Genomic DNA, 21052 nt, shown 5'->3' with positions numbered 1-21052 from the left:
ATATTGAATATTTGTTATTATAATCCATTTTGATGAATTAGGGTCCAGACATTGTAGCTTCTGATTGCTTCCTGTTTGGGGGAATATTTTATTAAATATTCTATTAATTTTACTAAACATGTCCATTGGAAAGTTAATCATGCTTAAGTGTATTACTCTTTGCAAATTCTCACTATTGGAAAGATTTTAAAAGCTGGTGCAATTTGCAAATATACTCAAGATATGGCATATACATTGTTTTTCTTTAAATTTTAATTTTTTTAACAAGGACAACTTTACACAGTGAATATCAATGTACATTTAATTTAAATACTATTATATTGTAGCAAGACTATTAAATTTTAATGATCTTACTAAATGGTATACTTTTCCCCCCTTGACATCTAGCAAATTAAAACGGCACTCAAGTATACATTTGGGTTTGCTGTGATTTGTGCACTTCTCCTTTTGGTTGGGTAAGTCTCAATTTTTTTCCCCTAAGAATGAAAATAGCCTGATAATAATAATAAAAGAAAAAACAACATGTAAGAAAATGAACAAACCACTTTTTATATCATCATCAATAATCACAATTAACCTTTTTGTTTATGTCATTTTATCTAGACTCTTATGTACTAGTTTACATGTACAGTGCTCCTCCCCCATACACTCACCCTCCGTGTTGTCATTTCACACAAATGTGATTATGTAATTCTTGATAAATCTATTTGTTGAAATATTGTAGGCATCTCTTCAGAATAATGTAAATCCATAAATTTTGTCTGTTTTGCATTTTCTTAAGATGTAACAGTTTATTTGATTTTCTTTTTTTTTTTTTTTTTTTTTGTTTGTTTTTTTTTTCCATTTTTCTGAAGCTGGAAACAGGGAGAGACAGTCAGACAGACTCCCGCATGCGCCCGACCGGGATCCACCCGGCACGCCCACCAGGGGCGACGCTCTGCCCACCAGGGGGCGATGCTCTGCCCATCCTGGGCGTCGCCATGTTGCGACCAGAGCCACTCTAGCGCCTGAGGCAGAGGCCACAGAGCCATCCCCAGCGCCCGGGCTATCTTTGCTCCAATGGAGCTTTGGCTGCGGGAGGGGAAGAGAGAGACAGAGAGGAAAGTGCGGCGGAGGGGTGGAGAAGCAAATGGGCGCTTCTCCTGTGTGCCCTGGCGGGGAATCGAACCCGGGTCCTCCGCACGCTAGGCCGACGCTCTACCGCTGAGCCAACTGGCCAGGGCTTTATTTGATTTTCTAGTGGTGACAATTGGAGATGAGTGATGTTTGCAGTTTTCCCATTCTTATAAACAGCACTTTGATAAAGATTCTTGTCTGTGCATTTGTTTAGATTTGACACATCAGACTTTAAATTGAATTAATCTTTTCCAATGAGTTCTTCCTTATTCTTCTTACTTAATTTTATACTAATATTAGTAAAGTTTTGCATATTTCCTTATACATTTAAAATTTTCTCTTTGGAAACTATCTTTTTTAATGAAAGCCATTTATTGTTAATATATTAGGAACTATATGAGGTGCTTAGAAGTCTTTTTAAAGTTTTTATTTTAAAAATTGGTCTCAGAAATTGCAATAAATAAAAATGTTCATTTATTGAATACAATTTGTGGTGGAACTAAAACTGGTAAGTAGTGTGTTGTAGTTCTAGGAGTTCTTAGAATGTAGATGTCCTATAGTCAGGGCAGGTTTCCAGTTCCCTTTGCCTGCCTGGATGTGCTGTGAAAAATAGTACTTATTGAAAGGACATTTTCTAGTAGTTTTGCAACTCATTTAGTTATTGAATATATAAAGTTGTTTTTGGCCTTTTAAATAAATCTAATTATGTGAATTTGCTTTTGTTAATGTGGATGTTCAATATCTGTAAACCTAAATTATCTGGACCAGAGATTAGCAGTCTTTTCTTAAAGAGTAGATAGTAAGTATTTAGGTTAGAGATCCATGTAGTCTCTGTGGCTCCTCAGCTACTCAGCTCCCCTCTTGCAGCTCTAAAGTGTTATGGACAATACATAAACAAAAGGACATGACTGAGCTCCAAAAACCTGTTTGCAAACCCAGACAGTCAGTAGTTTGTCAACTCCTGATTTAGAACATGACTGATAAATCTTTATTTACAGCAACCAGAATATCTACCCAAACAAAATGAATACTAAAGTTTATTCTTAAATTTACTGGCATTTTTATGGAAAGTCACCTTCAGTCCTCCTTTAGAGAGTTTACATTTTGCACAATTCCAAAAAGTTTTAGGTGATACTTATTTAGAAGCAGGATGCTAAAAATGAAGCAAATGATTCCTTGCAAAAATATACCAATAACAAGAAGCAACAGTGTGACTAGCCATTTTGAGCAATGTAACATTCACTTATTTTCCAAATATTTATTGTGTACTTGTTGTGTTTCAGATACTGTACAAGGTGCTGGTGAAACAGCAATTAACAGAAAAGACAACTCCTCCTCTCATAGAGCATACATCCAGAAGGGAGTTAGGGGGCAGAGAGGGAAATAAGAAGTAGGTTGTGTCAGAGGTGTGAAGTTTTAGTGAAGGCAGTGCTGAGAGGTAATATCTAAGAAGACACCTGAAGGAAGAGAGGGAGCCATGAATACTGTATGTGGGGGAAGAGCATTCCAGTCAGAGAACAGAGTAAATGACAAGCCCTCAGGCAGGAAAGTGACACGTTAGAAACAAAGTGAGGGACTAGTGTTTCTGGAATGGAGTGAAGGCTGGTGTAGCTGAGGAGATGGTCAGAGGTAACAAGCGCTGCCGGATTTGGCCGGGCATTACAGGCCGTCGTGAAGACTTGGGCATTGATTCTGAGGGGGATGGAGAGCTATTGGAGCGGTTTTGGTCATTGAATGACATGATCTGACATTTTAAAAGTTTCTCTGGATGGTTTTGTTAAGGTTTGTTTTTATGGGGTAAGGGTAGAAACATGAGATCTGTTAGGAAGCTATTTCAACCTAGACGAGATATGATGGTAGCGGTAGTGATTTATTTCTGCCTATTATTTGGTGAGAGAGCCAGAAGGATTTTCTGTTAGGTCTAAGGAGAAGAGGAATTGGGAATGTACCTGGAGTTAGCCAAACTACAAAGTCTGAAGAACACTTCTATCACCTTTGATAAACAACTGCAATTTATTTTTAATAACTGCAATTTCGAGGGGTTCATAAAACCACTCTCAGGTTTGATAGTTTTCTAGAAGGACTCACAGAACTCACTGAAGGCAGTTAGATTCATGGTTACTATTTATTACATGTAAAGAATACAGTCTAAAATCAACTAAAAGAAGAAATGAATAGGGCAGAGTCTTGTGGGGATTCCAGATGTGAAGCTTTCATTGTCCTTAGGACATGCTACCTTGGTGGCACCGACCTAGGACAATATGCACATAGTATTGCCAGCCAGGGAAGCTCACATGAGCACTGGTGCTCAGAATTTTTATTGGGATGCTATTACGCAGGCATATCTGATTTATTAGTTGCCCATATGGTCTCAGCTTCCAGGTCAACTGATGCCACATGTCCCAATATTCCCACCCTAAATCACATGATTGGGCTTTTCTACCACCTAAAATTAGGTATGGCCAGCCTGTGCCCCAAACAAAGATACTTTTATCAGGTATGGCATTGATGACCTCCCAGAACCATGGGGAAAATTCAGACCTCTTTTGGTCAAGACCAAATTCTTTACTATATCGAAAGGGTGAAGTTGTCATCACCTGAGATAGGCAAGTCTTCAGGAGCAGGGTTGATGGGGAATATCAGAAGCTTAGCTTGGTTCATGTTAAGTTTTATAAGCATTCAGGAGGAGGTACTGAGTATGTCATTAGATCTAGGCATTAGAAAACTCAAATTTTAGTCTCTGCTTTTCCAGTAGCAATATCTAGCTCCAGTGTGAGTTTTATCCTTTGTAAAACATAAGAGACAAAATTGTGATCGCCCAGTATTACTCCCTGTGCCTCCTCATTGCTGTCTCAGTTCTAGGATCTTTTTGTAGTTGAGTAGATAATGTTGGCTATTGGGTAGGTAACAGGCCAGAAGGATTGGCATCCAAAGCACCAATATAGGTAGAAAGCTTTGATCAGGCGGAGGGATAGTTCCTATATTGTTATAAGAGGAATAAAAATGAAGAGAGGTGCGGTAGGTTCATAGGTTTGGTACACAAGTAAAAGTGTACCTTTACTTTTCTGATTGCCTTCTATTGTCTCATTGGTATTTGAGGGTGCTGATACAGGGGAGATTATGTGTACTCCTGTATTTCACAATCTGAAATTTGTGAAGAGAACAGCAGTGATGTTTTGGTTATCCAAGATAGTGTTCTTCCCATTACCATATGTAAATATTTGAGTGAGGTAAATATTTAGGTTAAGTGGTTGACTAAATTTCTGAAATTTCTTGAAGATGACGTATTCCTAATTTTTGTTAAGTGATAAAACAAGATAATTTTTATTTATTTATTTTTACTTTTTTTTTTTACAGAGTCAGAGAGAGGGACAGATAGGGACAGACAGACAGGAACAGAGAGAGATGAGAATCATCAATCATCAGTTTTTCATTGTGACACCTTAGTTGTTCATTGATTGCTTTCTCATATGTGCCTTGACTGTGGGCTTTCGGCAGACCAAGTAACCCCTTGCTCAAGCTAACGACCTTGGGTCCAAGCTGGTGAGCTTTTTGCTCAAGCCAGATAGGCAAGTCTGGTGACCTCGGGGTCTCGAACCTGGGTCCTCCACATCCCAGTCGAATGCTCTATCTACTGCGCCACTGCCTGGTCAGGCAAAACAGAAGATAACTTAATGACACACGTGTGGTTCAGGTTTAACTAATTCAGCTAAGGTTTTTGGAGCACTCAGAGGTGGATTAAAGTCTGTTGAGGCCGCAGTGCAAAAGAAAATATTGGGCCCCTTACATTAGAAAAAAGTGTAAAGTTGGGGTTTTGTGGGGCCCTTCAGAAGTTGGGGCCCAGGGTGCGTGCCCAGTGCACCCACCGTAAATCCGCCTCTGGGAGCACTTGTGTGCTGGGTAATGTGCAAGGTCTTAGGGATAAAGATGGAGAGGGTCATGGTCTCCGGCCTTCATACTCATGGTGGGTAGAGACATAAATGACTTGAGTTGCAGTATTTGTGCTCTAGTAAGTGATAAATACCAGGTGTTGATGGTGGAATAGTAAGTTTTTACCTTTGTAGTAAGAATTCTGCCTTGCAGAATCAAGGAAGATCTAAAAGGAAGTAATATTTGATTTGAAATTTGAAAGAGTGAAAGTTGGCCAGTAGACTAGGTAAGAAAAAAGATGAATAACATGTGTAGTGTATCAATCTGCTCAGACTGCTGTAAACAACAGATGTCCATGAACAAGGTGCTGGCAAGTTTGGTTTTTGGTGAGGGAGCTCTTTCTGGCTCCTAGACAGCCACCTTCTCACTGTGTCCTCAGATGATCTTTTCTCTGTACTATCCCTGGGGTAGAAAGAGTGCTCTCTGGGGTCTCTTTCTCTTATATAGGGACACCAGTTTCATCAGACTAAGGTCCTATCCTTATGACCTCATTTAACTTTACCTTCCTAATGACCCTATATCCAAATACCATCATATTGGAGGTTAGGCTTCAGCATGTGAATTCCAGTATTGAGGGGAGAACACACTTGAATTCATAACATGTAACCAAGAGGCTGAAGTTAGCATGGATTGTATGAAGGTGATATAAAAATATGAATTTAAACATTCTTTGCCTGTCCAGGTGCTGGTACAGTGGATAGAATGTTGGTCTGGAACACTGGGGAACCAGGTTCAAAATCTCAAGGTTGCCGGCCTGAGCACAGGCTCATCCACCTTGAGTGTGGGGTAGTTGGATTGAGTGTGGGATCATAGACATGACCCCATGGTCGCTGGCTTGAGCCCAAGGTCCCTGGCTTGAAAAGGGGGTCACTGGGTTGGCTGAAGCCTCCTGGTCAAGGCACATATGAGAAAGCAATTAGTGAACAATTAAGGTGCCACAACCATGAGTTGATGCTTCTCATCTCTCGCTTCTTGTATGTCTTTCTGTCTCTCTAAAAATAATAAAAATAAAACCTTTCTTTACTTCAGTACAATTTTTAATAATAAGTATGCTGTGATATTTAAAAAGTGTTTGTGAGCCCTGGCCAGCGGCTCAGTGGATAGAGTGTTGGCTCAGTGTATGGACATCCAGGTTTGAATCCAGTCAAGGCACACAGGAGAAGCAACCATCTGCTTTCCTCCCCTCCCCTTCTCTCTGTCTTCTCCTGCAGCCAGTGGCTCAATTGGTTTGACGTAGCCCTGGGTGCTGAGGATAGCTTAGTTGGTCTGAGCACATCAGCCTTGGGTGCTAGAAATAAATTTGTACTTGAACATCAGCTCCAGATGGGGTTGCGGGTATATCCCAGTCCAGGCATAGCAGGAGTCTGCCTCACTATCTCCCCTCATCTCACCTCAAAAAAAAAAAAAAGCTATCTGTGTAGGCAAGTGACAGGCCATGACATTAGTTCAGTAGACAAATGTTGGGCTGATATAAAGTGTTTTAAGAAATCTTGAGTTTTACTTTGCTGAGCAGTTGAAGAACAATGAAGATGTATATTGTGTGTGTGAATGCATGAAAGTCAATATATATGAATTTAAGAGTATCAGCACTATGAAAGGTGGTGTATAAAGGGACATTTGGGATTTGGGTTGGGTTGGAGAAATGAAATATGAGTGGTAGAAAGGAGGACATTACCTAGCCGTTTAGGTAAGCATTGTAACAGTTCAGGTGAGAGGTGAGGGTCTGAACTAGAGTAGTTGCAAAGAGCAGGAAGAAAGAAACCAATAAGCTATTTGGAAGGTAATTATGATTTGGTGATCGAGTGTAGGAGGTAAAAATCCTATTTTCAATTCTGCTGAATTATTTTACTTTCACGTCTGCTGAAATTCATTTAGCATTTCCTTTGTCTCTTCCTGAAGGGATAATCTGCGTCAAGATTATTCAGGTTTGCTCTCCCTTTTGGCAGCATGCCCACATCTTTCCCTTCCTCCTCCTCTTCCACTTCCCCCTTTTCTTTTCCCACAGGCCTGCGTCTCCTAAACTCTGAGGGTCCCATGAGACTTGCAGTCAGGGGAGCAGCGGCAGCGGCTCTGCTGTGTCCGAGGCCCCCTTTTCTCTGACTTCCCCGTGAGTCAGAGCAGCCCCACCGAGGCGCATTTCTTCTCTGGAACATTTCTAGAGAGTCATAGCAAAGCAGCCCTGCCTCCTCTCCATCCTGTTGCTGCTTCTGCCCTAAGCCATTCCTAGTTTCACTGTCCCCAGGTTTAATAACTATACTCTCAAAATCAGAAAAAGATTATTCAGTAAGTCTATTGGGTGTAAAATATTTTTACTAAGTTTCAGTTTTTTTACTATTTTCAAGAGTGTAAGAGAAATTTATAATCTTACAAGGCTCAATTCTTATCTTGATCGAACATTGTGTGTCTTTGAAAGCTGAGGTTTTCTGTATTCATTTTTTCAAGAGGGACTGAGATTTAGAAAATATCTATACCTTTCTGCCACACAAATCTTATTAGAGTAAGAATTCTTAACCATTAATGTATTGTTGAACTCATTCAGTGTTTCCTCTTTATAAAAGAGATGGATCTTACTGCTTTGCTTATAATTAAAATTAGATTAGAAAGATAGTATTAGAGTTCCTTATAATCCTCTTTGATTGTCCACATTTACAATATTCTCAGCCCTTTATCTTAATCTCTTGATTGTCTTCTTGTTTCTGAGCTAGAATATATAGCCCTGGCCCGTTGGCTCAGCGGTAGAGCGTCGGCCTGGTATGCGGGGGACCCAGGTTCGATTCCCGGCCAGGGCACATAGGAGAAGCGCCCATTTGCTTCTCCACCCCTCCCCCTCTCCTTCCTCTCTGTATCTCTCTTCCCCTCCCACAGCCAAGGCTCCATTGGAGCAAAGATGGCCCGGGCGCTGGGGATGGCTCCTTGGCCGCTGCCCCAGGCGCTAGAGTGGCTCTGGTCACGGCAGAGCGACGCCCCGGAGGGGCAGAGCATCGCCCCCTGGTGGGCAGAGCATCGCCCCTGGTGGGCGCGCTGGGTGGATCCCGGTTGGGCGCATGCGGGAGTCTGTCTGACTGTCTCTCCCCATTTCCAACTTCAGAAAAATACAAAAAAAAAAAAAAAAAAAAAAAGGTGACTACCATTTTCCCTCCCTCCCTCCCTCCCTCCCTCCCTCCCTCCCTCCCTCCCTCCCTCCCTCCCTCCCTCCTTCCTTCTGTGTGTGTGTGTGTGTGTGTGTGTGTGTGTGGCAGAGACAGAGTCAGAGAGAGGGACAAATAGGGAGAGAGATGAAAAACATTCTTCATTGCAGTTCCTTGGTTGTTCGTTGATTGATTTCTCATATATGCCTTGACCAGGGGGCTACAGCAGACCAAGTGACCCCTTGCTCGAGCCAGCGACCTTGGGTCCAAGCTAGTGAACCTTGCTCAAACCAGATGATCCTGTGCTCAAGCTGGCGACCTCAGGGTCTCGAGCCTAGGTCCTCTATATCCCAGACCACGCTCTATCCACTGTGCCACCGCCTGGTCAGGCATCCCTCCCTCCTTTTTTTCCTTTCTTCTTTCTCCCAGTCTAAGCTCCTAGACAGTCCTAGGAAACTAGCTATCTTTTATTACCATGATCCCCTTTCAGTTGTGGGTTGAAAAATAAATAGAAACTACTTCCATTATGTGTATTGGGTAGAATCTTAGAAGATATAGAAAAATACTACGAAGAAAGGAAAAGTCATCCATAATCCCAGAATGAGTTATTTACTATTTATTCTGGTATATTTCCCTTCTTTTCTTTTTCTGTGCATATAAATATATTGAAATTATTACATATATTTATATTCTGTTCTCCTGATTTAACAGAGATTCTTAACCTTTTTATACCACGGAACTTTTTGGCCATATTTAGTCTCTGGGTATTTTTCAAAATATTTTTAAAAGTAGAAAATAAATAGGATTAGGCCTTGGCCCGTTGACTCAGTGGTAGAGCATCGGCCCAGTGTGTGGATGTCCCTGGTTCAATTCCCAGTCAGGGCACACAGGAGAAGCACCTATCTGCTTCTCCACCCCTCCCCCTCTCGTTTCTCTCTCTCTCACTCTCTTTTTCTCTTCTCCTCCCCTCCTGCAGCCATAGCTCAAATAGAGTGACTTGTGCCCTGGGTGCTGAGAATGGCTCCATGGCCTCCCCCTCAGGCACTAAAAAAATCGCTCTGGTTGCAACGGAGCAAGGGCCCCAGATAGGCAGAGCATCGCCCCCTAGTGGGCTTTCCGGGTGGATCCCAGTCGGGGCACATGTGGGAGTCTGTCTCTGCCTCCCCTCCTCTCACTTAAAAAAAAAGATTAAGGAAACTATACTGAATTCAGTAATAAAACTATTAAAACAAGTTTTTGATATAGGTAAGAACTTTCTCACACCACTGTACGTGGTGCAGATTTGACTTGTTAATTCTTTTGGGGGAAAAGTTGATCTATGTTTAAAAAGGTTACTAAAATTTTAGTTTCAGAACAATTTATTTGACCTTTTATTTTTAAAACTGTTAAACAGAGCTATTTTCTCCTTTGTAGTGCTTTTGTTCCATTGAATGTTCCAAATAATAAAAATTCTACAGAGTGGGAAAGAGTGAAGTTCTTGTTTGAAGAACTTGGAAGTAGTCGTAAGTATTTTTTTTTCAATCCATTACATTCATATTTCATGACCCTTAGGACTTTTTAAGTAGCCTGTTTCTTTACTGTTAAGAATTTTTTAAACTTGTGGTTAAAAGTATGCTAGAAATATTGGGTTTGTGTTTTTAGACTGACTTTTAGTCATATAGCTATTAGGCAACTAGTTGTTAACCTCATAAAATTACTTTGGTCAAGAGAAAACAATCTTTATAGTAGTTTAGCATTGAAGGTAAAATTAGATATTGTAGAAAAAGATGGTAAAGGAACATGCTAGATATATTGGTTTTTAAAAAATTTTACCTAGTGAAAGAACCCTATATTGGTTTGATCATGATTAACTAATCTTTTATAAATTGCAGACCATAAATTACAGACATTTTATGTGAATTAAATAATACTTTATTATCAGGTTACCTCACCAAAACATTTTGGAATTGCTTTTCTAGAAGTTTTCTTTAACTTAGTCAACATGACTGAGATTTTTAGAGAAAAGCAAAATAGGCTCAGGAGTTTAGATTAAGAAAATTATTTACTCATTGAAAAATACAGTTGGCATTTGAAACTGATATCAAATAAAAAACGCCCTGGCCGGTTGGCTCAGCGGTAGAGCGTCGGCCTAGCGTGTGGAGGACCCGGGTTCGATTCCCGGCCAGGGCACACAGGAGAAGCGCCCATTTGCTTCTCCACCCCTCCGCCGCACTTTCCTCTCTGTCTCTCTCTTCCCCTCCCGCAGCCAAGGCTCCATTGGAGCAAAGATGGCCCGGGCGCTGGGGATGGCTCTGTGGCCTCTGCCTCAGGCGCTAGAGTGGCTCTGGTCGCAACATGGTGACACCCAGGATGGGCAGAGCATCACCCCCTGGTGGGCAGAGTGTCACCCCATGGTGGGCGTGCTGGGTGAATCCCAGTTGGGCGCATGCGGGAGTCTGTCTGACTGTCTCTCCCTGTTTCCAGCTTCAGAAAAAAAAAAAAATGTGTACTTATTACTCAGAATTTTATATGTACTTGAGCATAATAACAATTTCAAAGAAAGTAGAATATTTATTTTATAAACATGCTGAGATTTTTATTGCTATTGTATTCTAACATACAGTGTATAGGACTGTACATCTTTTGGTTAGCAGTTCTTTCTCTTTATCCAGATACAGTATTAAACCATGATTCAATTAAGTATTGGAATCTTTGCTGTATAACTTCTTAATTTTCTTACTTTCCACTTAAGATTTCATCTTGTAAATTGTGGTCCATTAATATCTTGCTGATACCAGCAAGAATAAGGATAGCAGGGCTGACATCTACTAATACTGAATTGTCAGGATTTATCACCTGATCCAGAGAAATAAATTGCTTCTTTTCTTGCAGTTAACTCTTTCTGGTCTATTGAATAACTACTCTTCTGCCCTAAACATTTTTTTATAAGTGATGCTAGCTTTTGATTAACTTGAATCACTGATTATATTAGGTAACATTATTATAATTTTTGTAATAGCATTCTCTTTAGTCTTAATATTATATATATTTTTAAATCTCAAATCTTAAGACCATCTCTTAAAGTACATTTTGTTTACCACTATTAGTAATATTAACTTTATGGATTGGCTTAAATATGTTAACATGATACTCCATTTATCAATTCTAAGATGCATGTTTTTTCACATTTTTATGCCTTTGATTTGGTGATACATTTTTTAAATGATACTACCTTAAAACTGCTATCAGCCAAATGCCAGACCTCTCCTAGCCATATGAACACCTTCTGTTGATACTCCTGGCAAGGTCAAGAAAGGAACAGCATCAGTGTTTTTTAACTTGATAAAATGTAGTGTTTATAGTTTTAAAAAATTGAGGTTTAAAAATATGCCTTGCATGATTTGTGAAGTTGTTAATATGCTCCCTTTACGTGTTATAGGAAAGCTGAGATGTGGTTTTAAGAAGATAGATTATTCTAATTTTATTATATATGAAAAACTTAATAATATTGCTTCATTAAGTTAATCAAAATTACATTTAATTCTACAGGGCCTGCATTTAGATTATATAAATATTCAAAAAATTAGTATTACTTCCATTTAAGAATATACAAATTTGCATTATATTGTACTGCATAATCTATTAATATTTATTTGAAAGTGTCATACCTGCTCCTCAGTCACTGGCTTTTGTTTAAGTAATTTCTGAAATCTAGCTTGTTAACATAGTTTTTCTGTTCTGCTTTCTCTTTCTTTCTGCCAGGTGGGCAGATTAGCTCCTTTTCACTTAAAGAGTGAAACAAAGTCTTTAAGATTTTAGTTTTAGACTATATATTAAAAATGTATTTGAAAATTAAGAATAAAAAAACTAGGAGTATCAAGATTGAAGAGAAGGAAGAGTGAAGGTCAGTGGCTTTCCTATGTGATAGTATTTCTTAAGGTCTGCCATTGGGAAAGACTAGAACATTTGTTTTGCTACCTTTTGAACATCTAATATTTTGCTGATTTTGTTTTAGTCTCAAAAATTAGTAATCTTCTTCTTTAATTTTAAGAGGTGAAGGAAAAAAAAGCACTTCTTCTAAAAAGATCTTTTACAAATCATTGTATACAGAGCCCTTTAAGAACACTTTTCTCTGCTTCAAGTTAGCACTTCAAGGATAAGGGAACACATCTTGGGTTTATTATTGCAGGATATATCACAGATCTACCTTTTTATATTTTTATATTGATTTGTTGAATATAAACATTTGAGTAGGCTATCTCTGCTTTTGTAACAGCGTCTTTCTTCTTTGCAGATGGTTTAGCTGCCTTATCATTTTCCATTAGTACTCTGACCTTGATTGGAATGTTGGCAGCAATAACTTATACAGTAAGTATTATGTATTATGGTGATAATTGAGTTAAAATTAGGGAAACAGTTATTTTAATCTTAGTCATATACAGGGTGGAGCAAAGGTAGGTTATAGTTGTAAGTACACGAAACATAGGGTTTACTCTTGTATTGTTATTTATTAATTAGTGTATTTCCCATATGAACAACTGTTAGCCTACTTTTGCTCTGTCCTTTATGGAGTTTAATTTCTGTTTTCATTAATATTTTAGTACTTCTTAATTTTTCTTAAGTTTACTTAAGAGAGGGGTTAACTACTTAGGCACAATCATTTTATCTGTATTTGTGAAGTTTAATATTCAGGAACAAATGTAACATGAACCTTGAAGTTTATATACCATGCAATAATAGATTTAGTGATTTATAAACATATTAGAACTCTGAACCATAGATCAGTACCTGTTACTGATTCTGTAAACTTATTCTACTTGGGAGGGGGGTATTTTACATACCTTGATAATTTTCTAGTATGTAGATCCAATCTTATACTCTCAGAGACTTTGATTTTTTTTTTTAGTCTTTCGAAAATGGTAAAGTAAGAATTATAATAGCCTGACAAACTTGCATACAGACTGCTTTTGAGTTTTTTGCTCAAATTATAGAGGAAAAGCCAGTAATGAAAGCTTCTTTACCTATTTCCCAAAAGAGAGTTGTGCAGAAAGCTTTAAATTATCTGGAGCCTTTTCAGATTAATGGAGTTTATGTTTGAAACATTCTTGATTCTTGCAAAGGTGGAAAAGACCGATTATAAGGAAACCACTTTTTAAAAATATTTTTAAATATGTTTTTCTTTAAATGTAAAAGAAATGTTCTATTAGTGTAATAGAATCTAGTTATTTTTATATAATCATTTAAGTGTCATAATGTATAATGGAGTCTAAAATACATGCATTTTAATATATTCCTGGTACTTATTTGGGTACTCTGTTGTATTATTACCAATTTTGTTTTTTTCATGTATTGCTATTCAAGGAATTTGCCATTTGGTATCAGTGAATAATTATCTTCCTGTGTCACAGAATATATGTACAGCATATGAGTTATTTGTCTTTTAAGACATAATCACCAGTTAATAACAAATTAGGAGTTAGACCTGGACTTTAACTGCTGTTTTGTGACAACTTGTTATTTTCATCTTGGTTTTGTCTTTTAACCTTCCAGGTCAGTGACTTCCCTGTTAAATGGGAATAAAAAAGGCCTTTTAGAATTTTTGAAGGTCAGATGATACAGTTTATAAAAATGCTTTGAAAACTAGGAGGGAAATTAATATATAGCATTCGATAAAAGATTAGTCAGGAGAAATAAATAGAAAAGAGTTAACCAAATGGAAGGTCAACATCAAGAATTCTGAAGGGTCTGAGGTTTAACCCCGCTTGCATCCTGCTGCAGTTTCATGGGGGCTGGCCAAAGACGCGGGAGACAAAGAACATAGAAGTATTTATATTGTTTTGTATTTCAGCTTTAATCAAAGTATCTCCATAACTGTCTAATTCTGCAATGCAAGTGCTGGCTTTGTAGCCATCCCTCCTTCTGTGGTGCTGTCACTGGGCTCAGCAATGACTTCAGTGGCGCCAGCAGAGAGGGGCAGGTTTAGGGAGCCAGTGGCCACTCCACTGAGGGACACAGCCACACCGTGCTGAGCCTTTGGTCCACTAAACAGTGGTGACAGCAAGTGCTCTCTCTGACTTCCATGTGCAGCCATCCCAGGGCCCTTGGTCATGAGGGGAGGAACAGGGAAGTCCCATGGTTCAAGGGACACCTGGCCTGTGCATCTTGTGTCGCAGACCATTGGCAGTCAGCTTTGGATCCCATTCCTGTTGACAGAATCTCCACAGGCTGGCCTGCCCCAGGTTGGACCAAGAGAGAGGCCTTTATATCACTGTTAGCAGCAGCAGGAGCCATAGGATAAGTATTTTCTGTGCTGGTTCTCTGAGTTCCAGTTCCCATGGGGCAAAATGAAGAGCACCAGGTGAGACTTTTTAGGGAAGCTGGACCTTTTTAAGGGACAGGAAACATGCCTACTCTTTGCCCCAGAGGATGATGCTATCTTTGTCTTCCAAGGCTATTTGCTGTAAAATACATCCTTGAGTAGATAGTACAGAAAAAAAAAAGGGCAATTAGTGCCTGGTTTACAAGATGTGACGAAGTGAGAGACCCATAGAGAATTGGCTCCCTGTGGTCAGTAGTAGATGCTAGGAAGAAAAATAAGGCAGTGAAAGGGGACAGGCGGTAGTGGAGCAAATTCCACTATAGTTACGAGTGGCTTCTCTAACATTTGAACCGAGAGCTGAGTAAAATAAATGGGCCAGCCATGAGGGAAAGTAAGTGTGAAACCCCGAGGGAAGCACAGGTAGGCTGTATTCGGATAAGAGCAAGGAGGGAGAGCCAGTGTGCTGGAGCTCACTTAACAAGGAGTGACCAAAATGTAGATGAGAACTAGCCAGCGGCAATGTTATGTAGAGCCTTGCAGACCATGGTTAGGATTTTTAATTTAATTTAGTTTAATTTAATTCTTTTCCAAGTGACAAGAGGGTAGATAGACAGACTCCTACATATGTCCTGACCAGGATTTACCTGGCAGCCCCCATCTGGGGCTGATGCTCTGCTTATCTGGGACCATGCTTGCAACTGAGCTATTTTTAGCACCTGAGGAAGAGGCTCCATGGAGCCATCCTCAGTGCCCAGGGCGATGTATGCCAAACCAATTGTGCCATGGCTGTGGGAAAGAAAGAGAGAAAGAAAGAGAGAGAGAGAAAGGAGAGGAGGAGGGGTGGTAAAGCCGATTGCTTCTCCTGTGTGCCCTGACCAGGAATCAAACCCTGGACATCCACAGGCCAGGCCAACACTCTACTGCTGAGCCAACTGGCCAGGGCCCTTGAATTTTTTTTTTTGATTGAAATTAGAAAACATTGGAAGGTTTTTAATGGGAAAGAAGTAGGCTCTAACTGACATTTTAATAGTATTACTCTGGTGGCTCTAAATAAATAAGTTGTTGGGTTTAGTGGGATTGGGAAAAATGTGAAATTATTAAACATCTTTAAAACATCTTGTAGGAATGACATTATAAAGATGTATATTTCAATAAAAATTTATAAAAAAAGATGTATATTTCATTGTAATATCATATTTTATATTCAAATTGACACTGCAAATGATTATTTACGCAATTAAACCAAAGAATCATACTGACTTAGTTAAGATATCCCTAGAAGAGCTTTACTTTTCTAGAATGCAGAGGACTGAGCTGAAGGACATTGATAAAACAATCAGGGGACTTTTGGATGGGCCTCAGGTTGGGAACCAGAAAAGATATGCTGAATAGGAAGGGAGATGCCACGTAAGGCCTAGGATAAAGGGGGAGCGTCCATTGTAACAGTGTATCGAGATCAAACTATCTAGGAGTTATATATTTAATAAGGAATAAAGTTATCCTTGGTGGAGAGGCCTAAATGTGGATCCCTCTTAAGTCCGTGGCCCTTTGAACTACACCTAAACTTACTCATCACTAAAGTGAGAATAATATTTAATATAACTGTGAAGATTAATTAAAAAATTCCCCAGTTCTTGGAATCTATTGGCCACTCAGTAGTCACTAGTAGCTCAAATTGTTGAATATTCACTTTTTATATGGTTCAAAGTATAGTTCCCACCTCTTTCCTCTTGCAGGTGAAGTAAACCAGGTGCTAATAGCAATTGTGTCCTTATCAGTGAAACTGTATATTATGAAGAGATAAATAAGTCAAGGAGGCATTCACAGTTGGATGATGGTTACTTGGATATGTGTAGATAGACAGATAAACATTATTTAACACTACAAGATATGCTCAAAATTTAGTGAAAGAATATTTTGTTACCAAACCACAGTTTGACCAGTTTTATTACATAGTAAAACTGTATAAAGAGAGGAAGAAGGGTAAGCTAAAGGAGACTGTTTAAAGGGACAGCATGGTAGGTATAGCTGAGCACTCACTAGTCGTGAGTGTCTTTATGTAAAATCTGTTACCTTAATCCTAGTTTCTGCTTCTTCTCCGTTTTCTCTAAAAATGGGCCAGTAATACACAAACATTATGAAAACTAGTTGAAAATAAACTGTTTATAGATAAGTAGTTTTATTATAGAAAAGTGGTTAATATTACTAATTATCAATTATCTCCTACTTGGTTATATAAAATCTTGAGAATTGAGCTTTTTATGGTGGAACATACAAGAAGTAGGAGAGGTTTCATTTTAATTAAGGTATTCAGAGTGGGAGGTTAGTACTTAGTGTACTTTGATCCTGAGTACAAAGAATTAATTATTAAAGGTTAAATCATGTCTTACAGAATCTGTTACTGTTAGTATTGAAATTAGAGATGTCTTTTTAATGCATGTCATATGAGTGTGAATGTCTTAGATACACATTATTCTTTAGTTTATAAACTAGTTGATTATTTAAATTTTACTAAGATTAAATTCACTATACCACATATTAAGAAATAGCCAGATAATTGGGTACTCAGCTTTTGGAGAAGACGGTGTCAAACATATTAGTCCTCCTATTGTTTTCAGCTTAAATTGAAAGAGAATCTTCTTTTTAAATTAAAAAAAAAAGAAAAAGAAAAAAGACAGAAACCTCTTAGCATAAATATTTATATAGATACTTTAATTTTTTTGTTGCCATCAAGTGGGGAAATGTTGAGTAATGATATTTTCATTTAAAAATATAGTATTTGACCCCTGACTTGTGGTGGTACATTGGATAACCTCAACCTGGAGCACTGAGGTTGCCAGTTCAAAACCCTGGGCTTGCCGGGTCAAGGCACATATGGGAGTTGACGCTTCCTGCTCCTCCCCCCTTGTGTCTCCCTTCTCTCTCTCTCTTTCTCCTCTCTCAAATGAATAAATAAAATCTTTTAAAAAAATGTAGTATGTGGTTGAGTGAAGTGCCTATAGAAACAGTGACTACTGAACTTTTTATTATATACACTTATCAGTTAAACATTGAATGTTTTCTAGGATGTTTATGAATTTTATTTGTGTGTATATATGTTAATCTATATGTATTTTATATAAAATATAAAGTAATGGATTAAAGAAAATTAAAGTAACAAATTAAGGATTATTAAATAGAAATAAATAGAGCAGTGGTTCTCAATAATCTTTGAAGACAGAAATTCCTTTTAAAAATCAAATTCTCATCCTTCTAGGTGATAATGTGTTTCATTGAATCTATGATACTGATTGTAAGATGCACCTGTATTTTATGAACCACTGCAAGAAAAAGGTCCCTGCCCATGCTTTCTTATTTATTTATAATTTTTGTTTTACAAATAATGAGAGGTTTTAAAAACTTAAAAAAATCATATATACTATGAAAATACTTTTCAAAAGTCATATCATTCTTCTGCATATAAAATAGGGATAATGTAAGTGAAATACATTTGAAATATATTCCTAAAACTTGACAGTCCTAAACTTTGGACTGTGAATCTTCTGAATCACTTTTGAGTTCAGCCCATGATTGTCTTTATGCTATCAAGAGAATTGATGATACAACTGAGAGCTTCATTCTTGTCTCTGGGATTCTCTTTGAATCTGCTAACATACTCATTGTGTAAGCTTTTTTTATTGTTGTTTTGCATGATGTTTCTTATTTTGCCATATGAAAGGCTATGTTTTTGCATTTACCTAATAAGTAGCAAAATGACTTCTATTTTGAGTATCTTCGTTTCTTAAACTCATAAAATACTGATTGTTGCTTTGCAAGAAAATAGAGAATTATGCTCATTGTTCTAGGGAATATTTGCTTCATTACATGCCCCTTTGTTCATTTCTCCTTACACATTAACTTTTTGTGTCAATGTCAAATTGTAATATCTTGGAAGACATTTTAAGTGGCAGTAGTTATACCAAGAAGGCATGTAATTCAACCCAACTAATGACTATATTGTAATCAGCTATGACCAAATTTGTGAATGTGCAGGTAGTGACAACTATGTCATGACTTTTGCCTAGCCATTGGTTATTAGATGCATCTAGATTTCACTGATGTTAAATGTGAGAGAATATGTGTGCCTTAGAATCAGTGACTGTTTGGAAGGGAAATCTTATTGAGTACATGTTAAATGAATTGTTTCATAAGTAATATTAGCATATGTGTACTTGAAGAATAGTTGTTACAAATACGGGAAGGTGCTTCAGTTAGAAAACCGTGTTTAGTCTTGACTGCAGTAATCCAAGGTTCACAGGTTGGAAACTCATCTTAGATAGAGGAGAGATATGTAGGGAAAATGTGCTGTTCTGAACTGGATAGTGTAAGAAGGTATTACAAATGTTTGTAGTTTGTGTATGTTCTTTTAAAATACTTTGGGTTTTAAAATATAGATGGTGATTTTTTTTGAAAGTTGAAACAAATAAAATTGGAGGCAATTAAGAATGACCTAAATGCATTTTAAGTAATATAGTCTTTTTAGCCTTGTTGATTTTCTAGTAATTCACTAGAGGGCAGTAGTAAGCAATAAAAGTTTTGTTTCTCATTCTTTTTTCAAAGAAATCTGAGGTTAAATTTAAAAGATTGGTGTTTCAAGCTTGTGAAGGTATATTGATGAATATTTTGTGTACTGTTACGTCAATCTTATTATAATCTAAGTAATATAGTTAAATTTTAAGCATGCTTCCTAAAACAAGCTAAAAGCTAGGTGACCAAAACAATGACTACTTTCTTTTACTTGCTCTCTTCAGGAGAATCTTAAAGGACATTAATTGGAGGAATGGCATAATTTAACTTTGGTGTTAGGGAGCGCTCACTTGAGAAACAGTGTAGAAGATGAATTTGTAGAAAGGGAGACCAAGAAAGCAGTGTACAGAATTTAGATAACCTCGCATTTGATAGTGGACTCTGAATAAGGGCCACTTTGTTTCTCAGACATAGGAAACAAAAAGTAAAGAAAGAAAGAAATGGGACTACATCAAGCTAAAGAGCTTTTGCACAGTGAAGGAAACTATTAACAAAACAAAAAGACAAGCTATTGAATGGGAGAAGATGTTTGCATGTAATGATACATCTAATAAGGGGTTACTATCCAAGCTATGTAAGGAACTCGTACTGTTTAACACCAGAAACAAAACAAAACACCACCCAAACAATCCAATTAAAAAATGGTAGAAGACCTGAACAGACATTTCTCCAAAGAGGATGTAAAGATGGCCAATAGACATGAAAAAAATGCTCAACATCACTAATCATCAGGGAAAAGCAAATAAAAACTACAATGATGTATCACCTCATATCTATTGGAATGGCTATCATCAAAAAAATAAGTATTGGAGAGGATATGGAGAAAAGGGTACACTGTGGAAAACAGTATAGAGAGTCCTCAAAAAATTAAAAATAGAACTACCATTTGACCCAACAAACCCAATTTTTGGTATTGATCCAAGGAATTTCAAAAAACGAATGTGAAAAGACATACGCACCGCTGCATTAATTGTATTATTTACAGTGGCCAAGTTATGGAAGTAACCTGAGTTCAAGTTATGGTACATATATAGAATAAAATATTATTCAGCCATGACAAAGAATGAAATACTTCCATTTGAGACCACATGGATGAAAGTATTATGCTAAGTGAAAAGAAAGATACCATATGATTTCACTTGTATGTGGAAATTAGAACACAATATAGTAGAACAAACAAAACAGAAACAAATTCATACATACAGAGAACGTTTTGATGGTTGCCAGATGGGACATGAAAAAAGTAGAAGGGATTAAGATGTATAAATTGTCAGTTATAAAAACAGTCACGGGAATGTAAGGTACAGCATAGGGAATATAATTAATAATATTGTAATAACTGGTGTAAGATGGGTACTAGCTTATTGAGGTGATCACTTTGCAAGTGAAATGTCTAATGTTGTACATCTAAACTAGTGTAATATTGCATATACTATATTAGTCAGCTATAATTGAAAAATTTTAAATATTAAAAAATGTGAGAGATTTAAAAAAGGGCACACTGTGAATATTGACTAGAGCAATAGATTTCTTGGGAAATAGTTTTGAATACTTTAGGGACCTAAATCCACTTTACACAGAATAAGAAGCAAGAGGGTAAAATAAGCCTAGTTTGGAGGTGTTTGAGAGGACAGGGAAATACACTTGGGCAGAAACTGGGTTTACCAAAGTATTTTTCCCTGGCATTTGGTTGTAAATTAGCAACATCGTACAGGCCTTGCATTCAAATGATTCAGAGAATTAAGATGTCATTATGCAACACCACATATACATCAGTGTTAGGTCAGCTGAAGGAGGGATCCACAGGCCTGTTGAGTTTTATAAGATGTTTGTTTATACATCTGTGAAACAGACGGGCTGAGACCCTAGTGGCATCAGCAGAGAGCTGCAGGCAGGGGCCATCTGATAGGGCTTGCTACAGGCATTTACCGGCATGGGATTGGGTGCACTTGCACATGCTCAGATTAGCATATCGGGGTTTGTGGCCTTGGTCACAGACTGTCTCCCTTTCTCA

The 21052-nt window shown here is 37.8% G+C and overlaps 1 protein-coding gene across 1 annotated transcript in view; it reads left to right on the top strand.

The window, feature by feature from the left end:
- Positions 1 to 21052, top strand: part of LMBRD1 (LMBR1 domain containing 1) — a 124779-nt gene that overhangs the window by 41470 nt on the left and 62257 nt on the right. The window contains exons 5-7 of the mRNA XM_066253193.1: positions 388 to 455; positions 9588 to 9676; positions 12448 to 12521. Coding sequence (XP_066109290.1) covers positions 388 to 455; positions 9588 to 9676; positions 12448 to 12521 — 231 coding nt within the window. The remainder of the gene's footprint in view (positions 1 to 387; positions 456 to 9587; positions 9677 to 12447; positions 12522 to 21052) is intronic.

The sequence above is a fragment of the Saccopteryx bilineata genome, chromosome 1 (assembly GCF_036850765.1).
Source record: "Saccopteryx bilineata isolate mSacBil1 chromosome 1, mSacBil1_pri_phased_curated, whole genome shotgun sequence".
NCBI lineage: Eukaryota > Metazoa > Chordata > Mammalia > Chiroptera > Emballonuridae > Saccopteryx > Saccopteryx bilineata.
This window is presented reverse-complemented; position numbering and strand designations above follow the sequence as displayed.